Source organism: Cyprinus carpio, chromosome B8 (genome assembly GCF_018340385.1).
Source record: "Cyprinus carpio isolate SPL01 chromosome B8, ASM1834038v1, whole genome shotgun sequence".
In the NCBI taxonomy this organism is placed as follows: domain Eukaryota; kingdom Metazoa; phylum Chordata; class Actinopteri; order Cypriniformes; family Cyprinidae; genus Cyprinus; species Cyprinus carpio.
The window spans coordinates 21,253,510-21,275,638 of NC_056604.1; the positions used below are offsets into that span (position 1 = coordinate 21,253,510).

Genomic DNA, 22,129 nt, shown 5'->3' on the forward strand with positions numbered 1-22,129 from the left:
TTCTGACTCCAAAGGAGGAGGTGGCGGGCGAGTTGTGACATGCGACGGGAGCGGAGATATGCTTGCCTCATAAGTGACCTTTGAGACGGTTCAAGGGAAGGTGCACTGCTAACAACTCTAGGCAATTGATGTGCCACTGCAGCTGCGGGCCCGTCCAAACCCCTGAGACTGCATGCCCGTTGTACGTGGCCCCCCAGCCGGTGGTGGAGGCATCCGTGTAAACCACAGCATGCCTGGAGATCTGCTCTAGGGGCACCCCTGCCCTGAGAAACGCAAGATCTGACCACGGGGTGAGGGTTTGGCGACAGGCCAGTGTAACTTGGACCCGGTGAGTGCCGCGCTTCCACGCTCACCTCGGGACTCGGCCATAAAGCCAGTGCTGGAGTGGTCTTATATGTAACAGGCCGAGCGGTGTAAGTGCCGCTGCGGCCGCCATATGCCCCAGGAGCCTCTGAAAGAGTTTCAGTGGGACCGCTGTCCTGCTCTTGAATGTATTCAAGCAGGGTAGCACCGACCGCGCACGTTCCTCTGTGAGGCGTGCTGTCTGTTGGACCGAATCCAACTCCATACCGAGAAAAGAGATCCTCTGCGTTGGCAAGAGTTTGCTCTTTTCCCAGTTGACCCGAAGGCCCAAAAGGCTGAGGTGCCGGAGCACCAGGTCCCTGTGTTCGCACAACTGATCCGGAGATTGTGCTAGTATCAGCCAATCGTCTAGATAGTTGAGAATACGAACACCCTGCTCTCTGAGGGGAACAAGAGCCGCCTCTGCGACTTTCGTGAAGACACGGGGAGACAGGGGCAGCCAGAAGGGCAGGACCTTGTACTAATATTCCACGTCCTTCGAATGCAAACTGCAAAAAAGGTCTGTGGCACAGAAGGATCGATAAATGAAAGTATGCGTCCTTCAGGTCGATTGCTGCAAACCAATCTCGGGGACGGACGCACCCAAAGATGCGTTTCTGCGTCAACATCTTGAACGAAGGAGGAGGATGAGTGAGGTCCGGTATTTGGCCGTCCGCAACTCTCCGTGCCCTCCTGGGACCCAGAGACAGAGAAAACCGCTCTCTCGTCGAGATTTCCAGATTCTCCCCTGGCCCTCCTCCAGGGGAGGGAGAGGTGCTTTCACCATCCCCCAGAAAGCGGCTACCTCTCTCTGGGCCACCCGTCCCGGGGCCTCTTGCTCTTCCGCTCACCGGCAGGTTTGACGGGGGCCAGGACGGGTGGGGCGGCCTGCCTATGCCCAGCTCTACGGCGCCACTTGCTGGAGGCTGCTGCGGATGCGGCGGAGCGATCGCGGTGGACGCAGGGGGCCCGCCCTCTCTGCGACGAGCAGGCTGGGGCAGGTCTTCGTGGGCACAGGTTTTCGTGACCACGTCACCGAAGAGGCCGGTCTGGGACACAGGCATTAAGGAACTGATCTTTGTCGGCGTCCCTCATTTCAACCAGACTCAGCCAGAGATGGCGCTCCTGGACCACAAGCATTTCCTCTGGGCTGGAAATGGTTTTATTCTGTGGGGGAGGGGGTGGAGGGAGGCAAATAGCGTTTCCTCTGGGCTGGAAGTGGTTTTCCTTTTTTGAAGGAAGCAGAGCCTGGTTCGCAGCTCCGAGATGGTCATCTTCCCGCAGAGAGAAGATGACTCATCCACGAAAGCTACCTCAGCGTGTTTGCCCAGACACGTGAGACAGCAATCGTGACCGTCACCCGTTGCCAGGTAACGACCGCATCCAGAAACGCATGGGTGAAACGGCATCCTTATAAGGACGATCCGTCGTCTTCACAAAGACGCACCCATGAAGCTCTTTTAGAGAAATTTGCTCTTTAGGAAATGCTCTTTTAGTGCTGAGGCGCACAGGGGAATTGGCCGCTTGCAACACGACAGGGGGTAGTCTGCAGCCTGAAGTGTGCAATCCACTCGACGCTGGAACGACCACCGCTGAAGCGCCGTCTCGCCAACACACGAAGCTTCCGAGAGCGTGCTGAACTCGTAGTTCACAGCAGACACAGTTGAGCAGAACGATACTAACGCTCGGCTCCGAAGCGAAAAGCTGGTATGCATTGCACCTGCTGCCTTATTATACTCACGCTGTGATCAGCGGCAGCTGGATGCAATAATTGCATGCCAATGTGCATTGGCTCGTTTAGTTTACACTCGAAGTAGATTGGTCTATCGAAGCGATATCCCATTTTCATCGGTCACCGACGTGGCGTCGAGAGTGACCGACTGAAAGGGAACCTTCATTTAAAAACTGCATGTCGTGTTTACTTGTGTTATCTTTGACTGATATTTAAATTTGTTTGATGATCTGAAACATTAAAGTGTGACAAACATGCAAAAAAATTTTTATACACACACACACACACACACATACACGCACACTGCCATTGAAAAGTTTGGAATCAGTACTTTTTTATGTTTTTTTTAAATACGTTCTTCATTGATTTGATTAAAAATACAGAAAAAAAGTAATTTTGTGAAATGTTATTGCTATTTAAAATAAGTTTTATATTTTAATATACTTTAAAATATAATTTATTCCTGTAAAACAAAGTTGAATTTTCAGCATTATTACTCAGTCTTCCTCCAGAATTCAATCTAAAATGCTGATTTATAATCGATGTTGGAAAACATTTTGCTGCTTCATATTGTTTGGGACCTGAGATGCTTTTTTTCAGGATTCATTGGTTAATAAAAGTTGAAAGGAACAGTGTTTATTCAAAATATAAATTTTGTGTTATAATATACACTACTATTCAAAAGTTTGGGGTCAGTAAATTGTTTCTTTCTTCTTCTTCTTCTTTAAGAAATGAATACTTTTATACAGCAAGGATGTGTTAAATGGATAAAAAAGTGCAGTAAAGACATATTGTTAGAAAAGATTATTATTTTGAATAAATGCTATTATTTTTATCCTTTTATTCATCAAACAATAATAAAAAAAGAAGAATCACAGGTTCAAAAAAATTAAGCAGCACAACCGTTTCAACACTGTAAATAAATCAGCATATTAGAATGATTTCTGAAGGATCATGTGACACTGAAGACTGAACTTGAAGACTGGAGTAGCCTATTGATGCTGAAAATTCAGCGCTGCGTCAGAAATAAATTACATTAAACTTTAAACTATATTAAAATAGGAAACCAATATTTAATATTTCACAGTATTAATGTTTTTTTTTTCTGTATTTTTGATCAAATAAACACAGCCTGGATGAGCATAAGAGACTCCAGTAAAAATCATTAAAGTGCATAAAAAGCTATATTAATGCAGCACTTGATGCATGTGCACACACACCACTTGCACACAAATCAGAGCAGAGAAACTTGTTGTGTATGGTCCGTGCCCGCAACTTTTGTTAATAAAATAGCTTTGATACTGGATTGCTCTTTTTTTACAGTCTATGGGGTCGCTACATTATATTAATCAACAACGATGAGGTAAAATCGCTGGTTTTAACTAACTAAACTCACAGCTTCATTTTTGTTGAAAGAGGTGAGTAGATGCAGGTATTTAAGAGAGTGATGTTTAGTTTCTCTCTCTCTCTCTGTCTCTCAAAATTTCCATACTTATTTAGGTAAAAAACAGTGAACTAATATTAAATGATTTGCAACTTCCACATCTTACCTCGATGTCTTGTTTCAACGTTAAACTCACGCTTTGCGCTGGAAATCGTGCTCTGCTTCAGTGAATGGTAAAACCCGCCTACTTTGATTTGATTGGCCATCTCATTTATTGTGACACTGACGAGCGCTTTTCAGAAGTGAGGGGGACAGAAATGTAAAATGTAGTAATAATAATAATAATAATAATAATAATAATAATAATAATAATAATAATAAATTACTATTATTATTTATGTATGTTTATCTAATTGACGAAAAAAACTTGTCTTTTAATTAGATAAGAAGTAAAATACAGTGACAGACAATAACCAATAATTTGTATTCTATAATATTTTTTATATTTTCCTAATGGCAATTTTATGATTGGTTTATATACTACAAACAGGTTTTCCATTTTTATCACAGAATAAGGCAGATAATATATTTTATAACTTCTGTAGCTACTGTAATACATGCTATGTCAGTTAGCACTGTTTAATTAATATACTTTATTAATTACCTGGAGAAGACTTGAAAAACACACATATGTTTATACGCCCTCCAGCTTTGAGTATGAATGAAACGGACACTGCAGGAGAGAGTTTAGCGCTCCGTAATATTCACATCATTTTGGATACGAATAAAACATATCCAAAGTGATGTGACTATCTTATCTCTTTTAACTTAAATCTAGATTTATTCACACTGGCCCTTGAAAAAATCTACATGAACACACTTGCCTGAAAAACAGTGCAGGGGAAGAGTTTAGGTTTTATTAAAAGTCAGGGGAACACATCTCCCATGTATTCTACGCCCGTGCTACAGGGAGCCACCACGGAGGGGTGAAAGAGTTGCATGCGGCTCGGGATTGCCAACCCCTGACTAGGAGAATACAAGTACTGAATCGGGATTGCAGATCCCAGATACTCAATATACATGACTCAAATTAAACCAGGGACAGTAAAACTTGATCAGTTCATTCCTATATACCACAGATAGGGTGGAGTACAGTTTAAAGACGTGTAAGGTCAAAGCTTCTTTCAACATGTGGGAACATGTTACATCCTGTATTAGGACATGAAAACCTAAGTACAAATTAGCTGACCTACTAGGTGAGCGTGATTTCACCAAGTACAACATGTTCCTGGATCAAGATCATTGTTGATCCTGGAACAACATTCCAATCAACCAATCAGAATTGAGATATGACTTTTCAGGAAATTTCTGTTTTGGGCTTACAATCAGAGTTAGGTGCTTCTATATCCTTGTTAATCAGCTATCATGTCCCACTGATTTTAGGAATAAATTATGGGTAAGGTTAGGTTTAGGGTTAGGAATTGGGTTAAGTCTATATTTTTGGACATTCATGTTGATCCAGGATCATCAAAAGATGTTGATCCAGGAACATGTCTTACTTGGCAAAATCACGGCGACCGATATACTAATATGTTTTTTTTTTACTTTCATTGTTTGTTTTTTTGTTTGTTTTTATATTTCTGCAAAACCTTGTGATTTGGTTTTTGCTTTTCATGCTCCCATGTCTATAACCATCCCCACACCTCTCTTTCAATGTTGTCTAGACATTACATTATGTGAGGAAGCAATATTTCAGTTCCTTGCATCACCTCCTTTGGCTTCTTTCTCTGTGGAGCATCTTTCTGAGAGCCTTCCAGGACGCAAGGTGGACTGGAAGAGTGTTGAGAGGCTGAAGAAAAGCTGCAGTCCTCGGCAGCAAGCACTACATCTGCTTCGTCTCTGGAGAGAACAAAATAAGGACCAAGAGAAAGTCCTCAGCATCATCCAAGGTCATAATCACTGTTTGGCTTATATAGCTTTAAAGGGTTGGTTCAGCCAAAAATTAAAATTATGTCATTAATGACTCACCCTCAAGTCCGAGAGCTTTCTGTCCCTCCATTAAAAATTTATGTACGGTATACTGTCCACGTCCAGAAAAGTAATAAAAACATCATCAAAGTAGTCCATGTGACATCAGAGGGTCCGTTAGAATTTATTGAAGCATCGAAAATACATTTTGTTCCAAAAATAACAAAAATTACGACTTTATTCCGCTTTTTCTTCTCTTCCGGGTCTGTTGTGAACGCAACTGCTGTGACTGTTGACATACGACGCTGCTGACGTGTTCTCTGGTGCGCCCAATAACAAAGAAAACACGTCATCAGCGTCGTATGTCAGCGGCGTCACTACAGTGTTGTGAACAAGCTCATAACAGACCCGGAAGAGAAGAAAAAGCGGAATAAAGTCGTAATTTTTGTTATTTTTGGACCAAAATGTATTTTCGATGCTTCTATAAATTCCAACAGACCCTCTGATGTCACATGGACTACTTTGATTATGTTTTTATTACCTTTCTGGACGTGGACAGTATACCGTACATACATTCTCAATGGAGGGACTGAAAGCTCTCGGACTAAATCTAAAATATCTTAAACTGTGTTCCGAAGATGAACGGAGGTCTTACGGGTTTGGAACGACATGAGGGTGAGTCATTAATGACATAATTTTAATTTTTGGCTGAACTAACCCTTTAACAGACACTTAAACAAAAAAAGTGTTGGCATGAATACAAGTGAGAAAGTACAAACGTTAGTAATCATAAAGGCCATTTTTGTCTTATAATGTGGAAATGTGGTTTACAGGTTATCCCATTTGAACAGATTCAACAGGATATGAAACCTATACAATTTCAGTTATTAATAGAAGTCCATAAAAGGTCAAATTATTGAATGTAAATCTCATTCAAACCCCTAATCAACACAAATCATGGTGTTTCTGTTCAAATCCTGATATCAAGACATAAGCTTGAATGTAAATGGAACGTCTCCTGAAAAGTTTAGATTGCCTGATAGAGAAAAAAAAAATCATTTATTTTATTTAATTTTTCTTTAAATATTACATATTTGACTCTGTAAATGTTTTGATCTTTCAGTCTAGAAATGTGATAACAAAGGAGGATTAATGCATTTTAAAAAAAATTATTCCAGACTTTAACATAATTGAGAGAACACTACAAAATATGACACTGCATTAAAATATGTTAATGTTGAATTATTGTCTAGATTAAAATAATTTGTTGCACCTACAATTACTAGTTTTGACACTATTTGTACTTGGAAATGAAACAGTTTTCATATGTTTTACGTATAATGGATTTTATGTATGAAAATTTGGAAGAAAGAAAAGAATTCTCGGAAGGCTTGCTAAATTTATACTAGAGCTTATGAGTCAGTGCAACTCGATGTAGCTTGTTTCTATAGCACAATGAATAATTTGTTCATTTTGACTTCATATACCATCATTAACCATGCTATTATAATTATATATATATATATATACACACACACACACACACACACACACTGGCCACTTTATTAGGTACACCTTGCTAGAACCGGGTTGGACTCCTTTTTGCCTTCAGAACTGCCTTAATTCTTTGTGGCATAGATTCAACAAGGTGTTGGAAACATTCCTTGGAGATTCTGGTCCATATTGATATGATAGCATCACGCAGTTGCTGAAGATTTGTTGGCTGCACATCCATGAATCACACATCCATCATGCGAATCTCCCGTTCCACCACATCCCAAAGCTGCTCTATTGGATTGAGATCTGGTGACTGTGGAGGCCATTTGAGTAAAGCAAACTCATTGTCATGTTCAAAAAACCAGTCTGAGATGATTTGAGCTTTGTGACATGGTGCATTATCCTGCTGGAAGTAGCCAACAGAAGATGGGTACACTCTAGTCATAAAGGGATGTACATGGTCAGCAACAATGATGGTCGGTCGGTACTAAGGTGCCCTAATTGTGCCAAGAAAATATCCCCCACACCATTACACCACCACCAGCAGCCTGAACCATTGAGACAAGGTAGGATGGATCCATCCTTTTTGTTCTTTACACCAAATTCTGACCCTACCATCTGAATGTTGCAGCAGAAATCGAGACTCATCAGACCATGCATCATTTTTCCAATCTTCTATTGTCCAATTTTGGTGAGCTTGTGTGAATTGTAGCCTCCGTTTCCTGTTCTTAGCTGACAGGAGCAGCAGCCAGTGTGGTCTTCTGCTGCTGTAGCCCATCTGCTTCAGGGTTCGACGTGTTATGCATTCAGAGATGGTATTCTGCATACCTTGGTTGTAGCGAGTTGTTATTTGAGTTACTGTTGCCTTTCTATAATCTCTAACCAGTCTGCCCATTCTCCTCTGACCTCAACAAGGCATTTTCGTCCACACAACTGCCGCTCACTGGATATTTTCTCTTTTTTGGACCATTCTCTGTAAACCTTAGAGATGGCTGTGCGTGAAAATCCCAGTAGATCAGCAGTTTTTAAAATACTCAGACCAGTCCGTCTGGAACCAACAACCATTCCATGTTCAAAGTCACTTAAATCCCCTTTCTTCCCCATTCTGATGTTCGGTTTGAACTTCAGCAAGTCATCTTCACCACATCTAGATGCCTAAATGCATTGAGTTGCTGCCATGTGATTGGCAATTTGTGTTAACATCTATTGAACAGGTGTACCTAATAAAGTGGCCCGTGAGTGTATAGTATATATATTATATATATATATATATATATATATATATATATATATATATGTATGTGTGTGTGTGTGTGTTTGTATATATATATAGTTTTATTTTTAATTTTATTTTTTTCAAACCAACTTTGGGTCAGATATGGACTAACCCAAATTTTGGGTTAAAAATTTAATGTAAAAATTTTACTCGACAGCTGGGTTAGTCTATATTCTATATTTGACCCAAAGTTGGGTATAAACAACCCAGCATTTTTTAGAGTATATGTCTATGGAATTATTTTTAATAGATATTAAATATTAATTCAAGTGCAATGTCCAATATACTCCTAGGTGTAAACCACTGTGAGAGGAAGGTATCTCGCTGTGCCAGTGTAAAAAACCTTACTCTGGAAGACCTGTTGACCTTGATGGAAAGTTTACCCGGGGAGAAAGTGAGCGAGGAAGATGTTCGAGCCCTGGTCCGCTCCTGTCCCTCACAACATCACATCCTGCAGCTTCTACACCTGTGGAAGATTCAGAATGGAGGTCAGGACCTGGCCAAAGCTTTATCTTACAGTCTCCGCAAACTACATTTGAAAGGTGCTCGCCGACCTCTTCTCAAAATTCTGAAGAGGATCAGTCGGATTATTAGTGCGTCAACCATATACCGTATGTATGAAAAAATTATTGTTAACATGATCCAGGACAATACATGTTTCAAAACTAAACTGTACAATGACTAATTATACTTTATCGAAGGACAATTGAAACAAGTTATTTAAATGATAGAGAAGTTGTATATAATTTTTGAAAATTGTGAGCTAAAAGAGGGAAGACCTTTCTTATTTTCTTGTGGCCTGTTATTTTTGTTTTTATATTGGACTGAAACTAAGAATTTGATTCCAAAATGGAAATATAAGCCAAGTTCTACAGGAAAGTCAACTTTAATTTAGAATATTGCTTGACCTGCCAAGTCTCTAAAAATTTGCTTTAATGAAGTTGTAAATAATGGAATTTGGTCTTGAATGTATAATACAATGGAGAGCAGTTATGTTATATTTAACTGTAATTATATGTTGTCATATTTTGTTTTCTTTATAACAGTTTTAAAAATAAAATATTATTTGCTGAAGGCTATTTGTCCATACAGGGATCACTAGACTAGCTTAAGGCCCCCAGTTACCATTTAGTTATTTATTGTTATCTATTGCCTACTGAAACTTGTACGTTTCTCTTGTCACTTAATGACTTTAAGGCAACAGTCACTAGTGATGGTGGGGTCTCGACAGACAAGTGCGCAGGGACCTTGCAGGACCATGTTCTGACCCAGTAACCATGACAAGCTTGTGAACTCTTTAAAACTTTTTGCGCTGGATATTGTAATCAAGCTAATAACTAATTCACTTTTATAATTTAATCTCTCAGACACCCTAAGATGTGCTTATTGTTTGATGTCCATTTCTCATTCTAAAACTTCCAGTGTAAATTAGCTTGTTTTTTTTCCTTAAAAATGAATTTCTTGTATCAATCACTCTTTGCCTTTGTATGTTATTTGACTCTTCTCTATTCTGCTCATATTATATTCACTGAGAATATGAAGGTTTCATACAGAAAAAAATATTCAAATATAGTAGGAAACAGTTACCCAGCTAACAAATTTATGTTCTGAGAACATTTTCCTAACGTTCCGTTTTGGTTGTGGGAACGTTATTTGGAATGTTCCAAAAACGTTGAAATGTCCAGTTTGCTTAACATGCCCAGAATGTTATTTTTTGATTAGCATAACGTTCCTACAATGTTCTTGAAACCTAAATTTCATTAAAAACATCTCAGTTACGTACGGTAACCCTCGTTCCCTGAAGGAGGGAACAGAGACGCCACGTCGGTGACCGCCGAAAATGGGATATCGCTTCAATACACCAATCTACTTTGAGTGTAAAATAAACGAGCCAATGCACATTGGCATGCAATTATTGCATCCAGCTGCCGCTGATCACAGCGTGAGTATAATAAGGCAGCAGGTGCAATGCATACCAAGTTTTCGCTTAGGAGCCGAGCCGGATACCCGGCGGCTCAGCTGTGGTACAGAAACCATGGCGACGGGATGTGGCGTCTCCGTTCCCTCCTTCAGGGAACGAGGGTTACCATATGTATCCAGTCAGTCACTCTCAACGCCACGTCGGTGATCGATGAAAATGGGATCCCTACCAAAGCACCAGGGGTGCTGCCCCTTCCAGTGCCCTGTGCGAGCCGCCTGTGCCCCTATTAGGTGTAGGACGGGGCTCGGAACAAGTAGTTCCACTCACCATTGTCAAAGCACTACCTCACTGGGTGAGATTGGATAACACTGGGAAAACGTACCCGTTCCGCTTGGAACAGGGACGCTGTGGAAGCCCCATCCTTCTCGAAGGAGGTCTCGGGAGCAAATACACATATTGCATCCGTTTAGGTGTATATGGAGAAATTTGAGGTGAAATTTGAGGTGAAATTTGGAGCATTAAAAGTGGTAACATAGTGAGCTAGGCTTGCGTGTTTTATAAATTATTTTCTTATTTTAGTAAAACGTGAGGCACTGAATAATTTCGCTCCCATTATTTAGGCCTAATTAAAACAAGAAACAAATAAATTAAACCTGCACGATTTAACTAAATCATTGAAACTCTAAAGAATGGACTGATTAATAAAACGTCCTCATGTTTAAACTCAAGTTCTCTCATTATAATCAACGAAATACACATGATGTAAAAAAGAGCTTCATTAATTGACAACTTCAGTCTTCTTTACTTGCTTTCATGTAATTTAAGTAAAAATAAATAAATAAATAAATAAATTGTAGCTGCATTTAAATGCAGGTTTGTATAATATTCCTTAAAATATCAGTGCAAGATTTGCTCAAGATTTGCTGAGCGCTCGCAGCATTTATTCTTAATTGTCTACATATTTTATCTTCATTACAAATCTTGTTTGGTTTTATTTTGGATAATTGCATGTAAAAAAAATATATATATATTTGCTTTGTAATGCATATGCAAAATGTGAATTATTATTCATATTCAAGTGTTTGTGCGAAAATTATTACGCATGCATGACAGGGAGGTGCCCTCTCGATCACTTGATTTTTTTCCTAATAATGAAATAACTGAAAATTTGGTTGCCTCACATACATGAGAAATATATCTACAAAAAGCTTGAAATGTCTTTTAAACGAATCAGTTCAGAACGAAAGCATTATGTAATCTGTGAAGGTTGCATTTCTCTTTAAAGGCGCGTCCATGTGGAGAGAGTCAGCACTTTGAATTTCATTTTGCAGCTGACAAGAAAACATTTGTTTATTAATAAATAATTAAAATGTCTCCTTTTTCACAATTATTGAGCTACTTCTGCCTGTGCTTTGGGGCAAACTTAATGCATGTGCTTGAGCGCGGAATATATTAAGGCTCATTATGGATTATAGATGTAAATTTAATATAAACGTGTGATTAGTTGAATAATGACAAATGAACTACTAGTAACTAGAAAAATCTTACGTGGGAGGCAGACCTATTAAATACCCTCAAGACATCTCTGATAAAGTTTGTAAAGCATTTTATACGCGTTTGCATATTCTTCTTTCAGAATGGTCCGTAATGGAGAGATGTCTTAAAACTGATTTTTCCTCTGAAACACAAAAACGAAAATTTAAATAAAATCGATATTTTATGTTTTGAGAATGGCCAGCCCTTCTCTGCAGATATGGTGCTTCTGGTTTGTGCATTTTAAATCACATAAAGTCTACAAAATATATAAAAACTCTTGTGTTTTTTGTCACGTCTGTGATAAATGAAAACTTATTTTGAACAATTTATTTGTCATTTGAATATTGATTTTAAGTAGGGAGGAAAAAAAAATCGATTTAAATCATAAATTGGATTTTTTTGTGAAAAAAATCGTTGATTTTTTTAGGCCATCGCATGGATAATGCAACATTTATTTTTTATTTTTTTAGTTAAGGCAACTTCCTCTGAAATTAAGTTATAATAACTAATAAACTTTATTGCGCTATACAGTAGTCAACATTTGAAGCGGATCAAACCTTTCTTTAAAGTTGTTTTAAAACCAGTATGTCCTAAAAGCCTGTTCTGCAAGTTTGAAACCCTCATAAGACGCTTATCATATGAAAGAGCAAGAAATTCACACCTTTATCTCGACCCCCACAAGCTATACAGAACTACCCCCAACCCCCCTCCAGATGAACTGAACTCGGCCTGTTTTTGGGCTGTGGGCTGTGTGTTGTCATGTTACTGGGTTGAAACATGCCTGCACTCACATCATAATAATTAATCATTATTTTTGAGAAAATCGTAGACGTTTGTGAACGTAGACGTTTGAGGCAGGCTTTAAGACCAAGCGGAGTCCTCCGCCAGCTGCTCCCGCTTCACACCGAGCGCGAGCTCTAATGACACAGCTTCACCGTCCACGTTTGGATTTTATAAAATCAGTTTGAGCGAATACAACTCATTGATCATGAGCCTCCAACATTTAGCAAGGCTGGAAAACATTCAGTCTACCTGAAGGAAGATGTATTTCATTGAGCTAATGCTGTTAAATAGAGAGTAAAAAAACAGACACACACACACACACAAAAAAACACTATAGGCTATTGTTAAACTTGGAGCTCATTATATTGAAGTACAAATCCAAACACCAGAAGCAACCTACACTCTCTAAGTGTTCTTTCATTGAAAAGTATGCATTTTATTTATTCACAGGCTGTATGGTTGAAATAATATTTTAGTTGAAAACTTTAAGTGCCATTGTTTAAAAAATATTTCATAGACCTTCAGTTGTTATGTTTTAAAATCCAATGGACAGACATAGGCCTATATTATTATACATTTACTGTAAGGGAAACAGGTCAATTTAGCTCAAAGGGAATCATTTAAGATTTTAAAGGGAATTTGAACAGAATCACTGTTTCACGGCTGATCAATGAAACGGCCAGCGATTCACTGAACGAGCCGTATAACATCAAATTTGCGCTGGTTATTAATATCCAAAGTATAGTGACAACACTATTAATTAGCACAGTAACAAGATCGGCAGTTTAAGACATTAACTTGTAAGCACAAAACACAAGATACTTCTCTTTTCAATTTGAATAAGGCTTTATTAGATAAATCTAAGACATATAAACTAATCTAACACATAAGCACACGCACATCACACATTCACACAAGTTGCAGGAAGATAGAAAGGTAGGAAAGAATGAGTTTAAGAGGATGAAAATGTGAAATCTCAAGTTTACAGCAATACGTGAAATTACATAGACATGAACAACCATTAATCACTTAATTAACCCTCGCACTGAGTTCCTCAATGAGGTTAAAATTATATTAGATAACACCAGTACAGATGTGAGTCTGGAGGTTACTTGCGTTGCCTGTTTAACGGGGTTCCCTTTGTTGTCGCTGAAAAGGGGGTTTCCTGAAGTTGCTGATTGGCTGGAAGTTCAGTAATCGTTGAGGTGACGTCTTGGGAAGCCCGTGGTTGGGCGTTGGCTGAAGATGCAGAGTTGTGGGCTGGTTGTAGTATCAGACGGGCACGCGAGGTCAGACTCGGAGATGGCGTTACAAAACTTAACTCAGAACACGAACTCTCAAACGGAAAAGAAAAGAAACTAAAGTAAAAGAACAGAAGTAAAGTTTGACGAGACTAGGTGGTGTTTCTTCTCATTGTGGCTAAGTAGCAGCAGGCATGCAGGCCGAAAGCACGCTGGAACGGCGCTCGAAGAACGCTAAAAGTGATGACAAAGCATGACTAAAAGCAGGCTAAAAGCCGGCATGACTGATAACAAAAGCTAAACGCAAGCTCAAAGCTAAAACCATGACTAAAAGCTTAAACTACAAGCAAAGCTAAAAACTAAAAGCAAAATTTGATGGTGTCCTGAGTATTTAAACTGGCCTTTTGGCCACACCTCAAATGTTGTCTTGACCAATTAGATATTGTCTTTTCTCGGGGTGTTGCATTGTTTGGCCCACCCATTCATAAATCATATGTTATCTTATCAAGCGTGGTCCGAATTTTCCCGCTCTTGCAGGGTATAATTTGGACATGATTCCTATAACAATAATATGATACATTTGACAAATAATTGATGGTCAGAAACGTTTCAAGCAAGAAGATTCGAACACACACATACTAAACATGAATATGATCCCTTAAGCTATTCAAGAGTTATTTTAAAAAGACATACACAATAAGTGATTAGAAACATTAAAGTCAAATGTGTGGGTTACAGGTATAAAATGGAGTTAAGCAATGGACTGATATCCATTTAGAAGTCTTTTTTTGAGTTCATTTTGGTGCATATATGCATTGGAAGGCATTCTCTGTGCCATTCTGGGGAGTAAGGATATCTCCTGTGAAGACCAGAGGGGGTTAACAGGTCTCCTTAGGAATTTCAGTCTGGTTCTGCGAGGTGGGGGGGAAGTCAATCCAACGATCTTGTTTACTCTCATGGCTTTACATGTGAGGGTCAGACTGTCCATCTCTTCGATTACTTGCCCCAAATCAGACAATCTCTTCTTCGAATTGAAATTGTCAATAATTGTTCTAATGGTGTTAATGTTGAAAGCTGTTCTGTGAAAGAGTTGGTTATCAGACTGTGGTGCTGGGAGTTGATTTACAACATCCTGCCTTTCTGTGGAATTCGGCTCATGTTTCAACCAGGCTCCCGATCAAATCTTTAATTTGTCTGGTTCTCGCTACATTACAAATATTTGGATCGTCCCTTATTTTCTTAAAGAGTAAATACTTATTTTCTTCAAGAATAAACATTATAAATAAAGAATAAAAGAAATAACCTCTATTAGCCCTTATTTTCCATTTCTGAAGTTAATTTGCAACTCTAATGATGATGTGACTCCCCTGATATCGGCACATTCCTCAAAAAAAATAAATTAAACAAAATAAATAAATGAAAATAAAAATGAAACCTTGTTAGAGCTATGCGAGCGATTAATAGATTTAAAAAAGAAAAAAAAAGTGTGTGCTTGGTTTTCGAAATGGAAAACGAATACAGCTCGTAAAAAATGATATGATGAAAAAGTCATGATAACATATTATTAATTCATAGAAATAATTTAAGCAATTACAACCTTTTTTTTTTTTTAAATACCATATTCAACTTGACTTTCAATACTATTAAACTGACTTTAAAATCTTAAGGAGTTTATAAGTTGAAACGGTAAAATGTCACAGTGCATGTTAAATAGCCTAAATGAACTTGTATCTTGTATAGTATCCGAAGACTTGATTGCATGTAAGCATAAAACTAACAATATATTTTGAAATTTTTTTTAATGAACAATTCTTGTATAAAATGTGACAGCAACCTTTATATCAAACATTTTGAAATCGTCCACAGCTGAGCATCGTGGGAGGCAGCTTGAGCGCGCGGAGTGAATGTGATGCACAAAGTAATTTTCGGATGCAATGGAAAAATAAAGCTGGATAAAATTATAGCTACACGAAACTTGTAAATAGTTAACAACATAGCCTAGATTAGGCCCATACTCTGTTCCTAAGTATATAATGTAAATTTGTTAACCCACAATAACACATTTTAACCGATTAACACCACAAAATTTTAAACACGCTGCAAAAAAAAGTTTAATTTGTGAAGACTGCATTTTATTACATTCAGAAATAATAACGGCAGGCCTAATAATGCTATAGGCTAATGTACCAGTAACAGGATATTTTATCCCTGTATCAACCACAGGATATTTTTAGTTCCTTCCCTTTCACTGAATAACAAATAGTTCCCTTTAAATTCAACAAATGTTTTAATCAGAACAGAACAAAAATTACAAATATAATTCTATGGATAAATATAATTGCAGTATATAATAATATAGGCTTATAAACAAAACAAAAATAATAATTAAAAATAATTAAAGCGATACATAAGGTAAGGTTGGGCTTATCTCTCTCATTCGGGACAAATTCAAACATGTTGTCCATTTGAAGCTAAACTCTTATTCATTAGGTAAAATAGGCTTTGGATTTAACACGTGTTTTAGTATCAATGAAAAAAACACAATCATAATGAGCAAAAATATGCCAAAGTGGGCCGCTGCTCGCGCCGATATGTATATACATACATATATATATATATATATATATATATATATATATATATACATATAACATATATATATATATATATATATATATATATTTTAATATATATATATATATATATACATGTATGTATATACATATCGGCGCGAGCAGCGGCCCACTTTGGCATATTTTTGCTCATATTTTTGCTCATTATGATTGTGTTATTGTTGTTTTACGTCTTCCTTTCATTTTAAAAATTACATTCAGTTCACAATCCGTCCCTTTGCGCCACCTGGCGGTAGTTTCGCGAATGATTTTAACACGCGACTGACTTGCAGTTAACGCCGCGGCGGTAGTACCCATTTTGGTTGTCAACCTACTGTAGGCACTGCCGGTTAGACCAGACGAATGCCTACAGGCCCGGGAAGGAAGCATCAGGTCTCCCCGCCAGCAGGAAACAGACTTAGGACACAATTGCATCGCTACCGCCCGCTCCACTGGGGGAATCACCGAATACCCCTTTGCTGCACCGCCATCGGGGCATCGAGGGTGGTGAGGGAGGAGGAGCCCACCAGCCGGTTTCTGGCAGTAAAAGGTGCCATCCACGACCTGGTGAGCTCGTCATGCACTTCCGGGAAGAAAGGGTGGGGAGTTGGGAGCTGGCGAGAGGCGCCTGCCTCGAGGGCTCGGGACGCGGTGGAGATTTCCACTCGAGCCCTACCCTCTTGGCGGCCCAGGAAAGCATAGCTGTCATCTCCGGATCCAATTCAGGCTTTACCACCATCCCAGAGGGTGGCAGCGCAGCTGAAACTTCATCTGACAGCTCCCCCTCCAATGCTGAGATCGACATCTGGTCGGGGGGAGTCCCACTGGATACCACTGGTACACTCTTTGAAGAAGCGCGTTCCGTGGGTTACTCCTCTGGATCGGAGATGCAAGAGGAGTGATGGTCCCCAGAGGGTTGGTTCCCTGCGGGGGTTTGCCACCACTGTAATCCTCAAACCGCCCGTGCTACTGCTGGAAGTGGTTCTCGTCTGTCGGCTGCCAGAAAGAGCCCCATCTCGGAGCTGCGAACCAGGCTCCGCCACCTTTTTTGAAGGTCCCCGCAGAGGGAACATGACTCATCCACGAAAGCTACCTCAGCGTGTTTGCCCAGACACGTGAGGCAGCGATCGTGACCATCACCCGTTCCCAGGTAACGACCGCACCCAGAAACGCACGGGTGAAACGGCATCCTTATAAGGACAATCCGTCGTCGTTACAAAGATGCACCCACTATTGAGCTAACAATAGCATCAAGCTACATAAGACAATTTATTAGATTATTAGTACACTTTTACTCAAAACTCACTTTAAACTCTGATCGAGTGTTTGTAATAACTTCCTTTTGCGATCTCATGTGGAATTTGGTCATTTACTTTTGTAAAAATATGCTATTTATAGCCTTTTATATCGCTGCACAAATTAGCATTTCAGATGTACATTTTCAAGGTTGTTATAAAATGCCCCAAATTTCAAGAAAATCACATATGATGGGGGCGGGATATAATGCACAGTTATGATGGACAAGTGATGGACGAATCAGGGGCCGGATTCACAAAACATTCTTAAGAAGAAATTTCTTCTTAACTAACGTTTTCTTCTTATTTTTTAACTTTAGAAAAAAGTTAAGAATATTTTGTATTCCCAAAAATGCATCTTAAGAATATTCTTATTTTTTTCTTAAGATTGTTCTTAAGACAAAACCTAAGAAGGATTCAAATTCTTGAAAAGAATCTTCTTAAATTATCGTAAATAACTTCTTAAATTTAGGACAGCCCCAGACTGGTCTTAAATCCCAAACAGTAAGAATTATTAAATGAATTTATTGGGTTATTTCAAATTAATTGTTATATTTAAGCATTGCAACAACAGCTACATATAATACAGTAGGACTAGGGATGTGCACGAGTTTTCTAAAGTGATCGATGACCGTTAATGTAAACACGATCGGTCATTATGATTAGTAATGGCGTATACACATACCTTAAGCATTCACTCAGAACACAGCACAAAAATTAATGAAACATATTGCTGCAGTTTGAGACGGGCTATTTTAAAAAAATAATTGTTGTTAAAAAAAGACGCGTTGCATTAAAAGTGTGAATGTGAGGGGGTGTAAATCTCACGGAAAATAGTGTGCGTGCTTATTATGATTATTATGGTAATATTTTTATACAGTCTATGGGTAATCAGCAGGAAGCGCAAAAAGACAATATTTGATTTTATCAGTGCGTCATATTTTCATTCAGATAACGGCTGATGTTTTCTTCTTAAGAAAAAAATTAAGATGTTCTTAAGAATATATTTGAGAACTTAAGAATTTTTCAAGAATTGCACTTAAGAACATTCTTACGAACTTCATGGAATTTATCTTAAGAAATTTCTTAATTTATTTCTTAAGAAGATTTTCGTGAATCCAGCCCCAGGTCTTTGTCAGTGGCAACGCGAACACGGACAGCACTGGGAGCGAATAATTATGGAGTCAAAATAATGCCGTATATATACGCAAAAAAATAAAGTTTTGCAAAAGAAAATAAAGTTTTGCAAACGAAAATTAAAGTATTGAGGAAAATAATTTTGCTTTTTGCAAACAAAAATAAGAATTGCAAAAGAAAATAAAGAATTGGGAGAAAAAAATGAAGTGTTGCAAACAAAAATAAAGAATTGCAAAACATAAATGAAACAGCGTGAAAGCAATGATTTTGCGATACATATTTTCCATGGTCATATCTATTAATTCATTTACTACGCTGTTTTTATTTTGCGTGTCATTCTAGTTTGAGCTTGCCATGCCGTTTTTCCTTTGCGCTTCATTTTTCTGCGTGTCTCGCTTTGTGGCGCTGTTTTGACGTGGGGGTGGAGTCAACGGGCAGGGGCGTGTACAACATGCCTCCTTGGAAGTGACATCATCAGCCCGAGACGCAGCTCACTGATCCAGGCACCGTCATGATGAGCAGAGGCTTGCGAGTGGATTGCTTCTTTTTATTTACTAGCATTTAAACATGCATGTTTTAGTTTTATTTACTTTATTAACAAATGTATGTGTGTATTAGCAGCGTTTGCTCAAGTTAAAGAAGTTGTTAACATGAACATCTGCTGTTTATTTCTCTCAGTGTGCACACTAAAATGTGTATTGTTTCATTTGGTTAACTGCATGTGTATTAACAGTGTTTGTTTAAAATCTCTTAACTTGTGGGAGGACGCCAGCGCACAGAAGCATTCTTTGTTCACATTAGTTCAGAGTTACTGCTAGTTTTAACGATGCTTTTGGAAAACGCAGCCCTGAAGAGTTTTGTAAATAATAGCCTATACTGTAGAAGCCCGACATGCCAATAAAGAATTTTTACTAGAAGTGCACCTGAGAGGATGAAAAGCGAGATGTGCAGAAAAATGAAGCGCAAAGGAAAAACGGCATGGCAAGCTCAAACTAGACTGACACGCAAAATAAAAGCAGTGTTGCAAATAAATAAATAGATATGACCATGGAAAATATGTATTGCAAAATCATTGCTTTCACGCTGTTTCATTTATGTTTTGCAATTCTTTATTTTTTGTTTGCAAAAAGCAAAATTATTTTCCTCAATACTTTAATTTTCGTTTGCAAAACTTTTTCTTTTGCAAAACTTTATTTTTTTTTTGCGTATATATACAGCATTATTTTGACTCCATAGACATAAATTAAATTGCTGTCACTGCAACAATGTTTTATCAAAACAGTGGTCAAATATCGAAGCTAGAATCTTTAAACTTTCAACTGATGCACAGTTTCTCCAGATCAAGTAAGAGAGAGATGTTTAACTTGCTGTTAAAGTGAAACAACAATAATCTGGGGCCGTCGCCGATCTTTGACCAGAAAGAACGTTAGTGAATGTTCTGGGAACGTTCCCTGTTAGCTGGGTTGTGTGATCACTGGGGGAAAAAAGAATCCAACAAGCATCTATGTATAAACACACCCAATCCATTAGAGGAGGAAATGACTAAATAAAACAACTGAGAATAGTATGATGCATGAGAGAAGGATAATAGTGTACAGTATAAAAGGGCTTCTTTCTGTTTTACAGGTTTAGTGTTTACTTTAGATGATACTACATAATTCCAAATCCTTTGAAAATCAAAGATAAGAGTGCGTACTGTAGGTGGGGGGAGTCTAGGAGTTCTTATTTTAGATGACTGAGTTATGAATGAAAAAATGTTCATGTCAGATATTTACAAAAGGTATTAATATATGACTAATAACCTGCAATGATCTGTCGTTATTCCCGTTCCCCTGCACCGCAACCTAGTTCTGATGGGACTTACAGTAACCCTCCTTCGCATCGCAATCAAATAAATCTCACTCCCTGGTAAAAATGATAAAAAAAAATAGTCTGTGTATTGTAAATAATAATGTATTATACTTCAATAATTGTTTAGGTACTAACACAAATGGGGCAAAAATACGTTTTAAGTTTAGAAACATTTTGAGTCTCCACCTCCCTTACCTCACAGTGCTTTGGTCCAAATGCCTGCTTTCCTCTTTTACATCACATAGGCTACACACACACACACACACACACACACACACACACACACACACACACAAGTCTGGTGAGAGAGAACAGAGTCAATAGTTATGGAATTCCAAGGCTGTCAAGGCTATTTTATTCACTTAAATGTCAGATGAAGTGATTATTTTCTCTTTAATACAGATGCTGCCAAAGTATTTTTCGATGAGTCGCTATGCTAGCAATAATAACGTTACCTGCTTGGCGGAAAGGGTTGCCAGGTTTTTTAACAACAAAACCCTCCCAATTGCTACCCAAAACTAGCCCAAACTAACCACGTTTCGAGGGGTCCCCCAGTAACAATCGCGTTCCGGGGGCTAAAATACATGTTATTGGGGTTGCTTCAACCTGTGGACATGAAAAACAACCCGCAGCAACAGTGATAAAGTAGCCCAATTCCATGGGAAAACAGCGGACTTGGCAATACTGTGACAGATACAACGGACACGAGCGCTGTCGCGACACGACCACAACAGCTGTCTAATTTGGTGATCCCGGTCTCATGAAAATTCGTATTTAGTGTACTATTTATACGCACTTCCATGAGATCGGGTTAAATTTGGCACAGCCTCCCTGCAGCACTAATTGTAGTAAGGCTTTCCTCTGTGTATACATATCCTACAAGCAAAATTTTAGCTGTATTATTTGTGTCCCCTTCAAAAATCGCTCTTGAGAAATTTTATGTTTATTTTCCCCCCAACTGTTAGAAGAGATTTACACCCCTGGTCATAATCTATTAAAACATTTATTTCATATTATTATACACAATCCCTTATGAAAATTAGCAATGGTTTTACTATAGTAAATGTATAGTAGGCTAACCAGGTTATTTATTTATTTTTTTTTGGTATTTTTATTACCAATCGTAGCCTATAACCACAGTTTTACTACAAATACCATGGTTAAACGATGGTTAGTGTAGCAAAACATGTTGTTTTTACCATGGTTTAACTATAGTAACCAAAAGTTTTTTGGTATTTTATATACATATATTCATGTTATCTTTATTTTACGGCATGAATTTGTGAAAATGATTAGGCAGCCACAGCACACATTACATAGAATAACGCTGCACATTTCAAGGCACTTCAGTGGACTTTAATTTTACCTGTTTTGTCAATGTTAAAAAAAATTAAACTTTTTAATATATCAATAAGAAAGTATGATAGGCTTTTACTCAAATCTTTATTACTTTATTTAAATTAAGCAAAACAAAACAACAAATGTTTAATTTCGGTTTTGTATAGAGAATGAGGAGTTACATCACAATCTTTTCACTTCACGTTGCATTTCGGG

General features: G+C 38.3%; 2 protein-coding genes across 3 annotated transcripts in view; one reads left to right on the plus strand and one right to left on the minus strand.

Moving 5' to 3' along the window:
- LOC109094467 (tumor necrosis factor receptor superfamily member 11B-like) overlaps positions 1-9,643 on the plus strand; it is a 61,219-nt gene extending 51,576 nt beyond the window's left edge. The window contains exons 4-5 of the mRNA XM_042730108.1: positions 5,183-5,407; positions 8,493-9,643. Coding sequence (XP_042586042.1) covers positions 5,183-5,407; positions 8,493-8,884 — 617 coding nt within the window. The 3' untranslated portion in view covers positions 8,885-9,643. The remainder of the gene's footprint in view (positions 1-5,182; positions 5,408-8,492) is intronic.
- LOC109053914 (disintegrin and metalloproteinase domain-containing protein 9) overlaps positions 1-22,129 on the minus strand; it is a 1,168,157-nt gene that overhangs the window by 466,532 nt on the left and 679,496 nt on the right. The gene's annotated exons all lie outside the window — the stretch shown is intronic.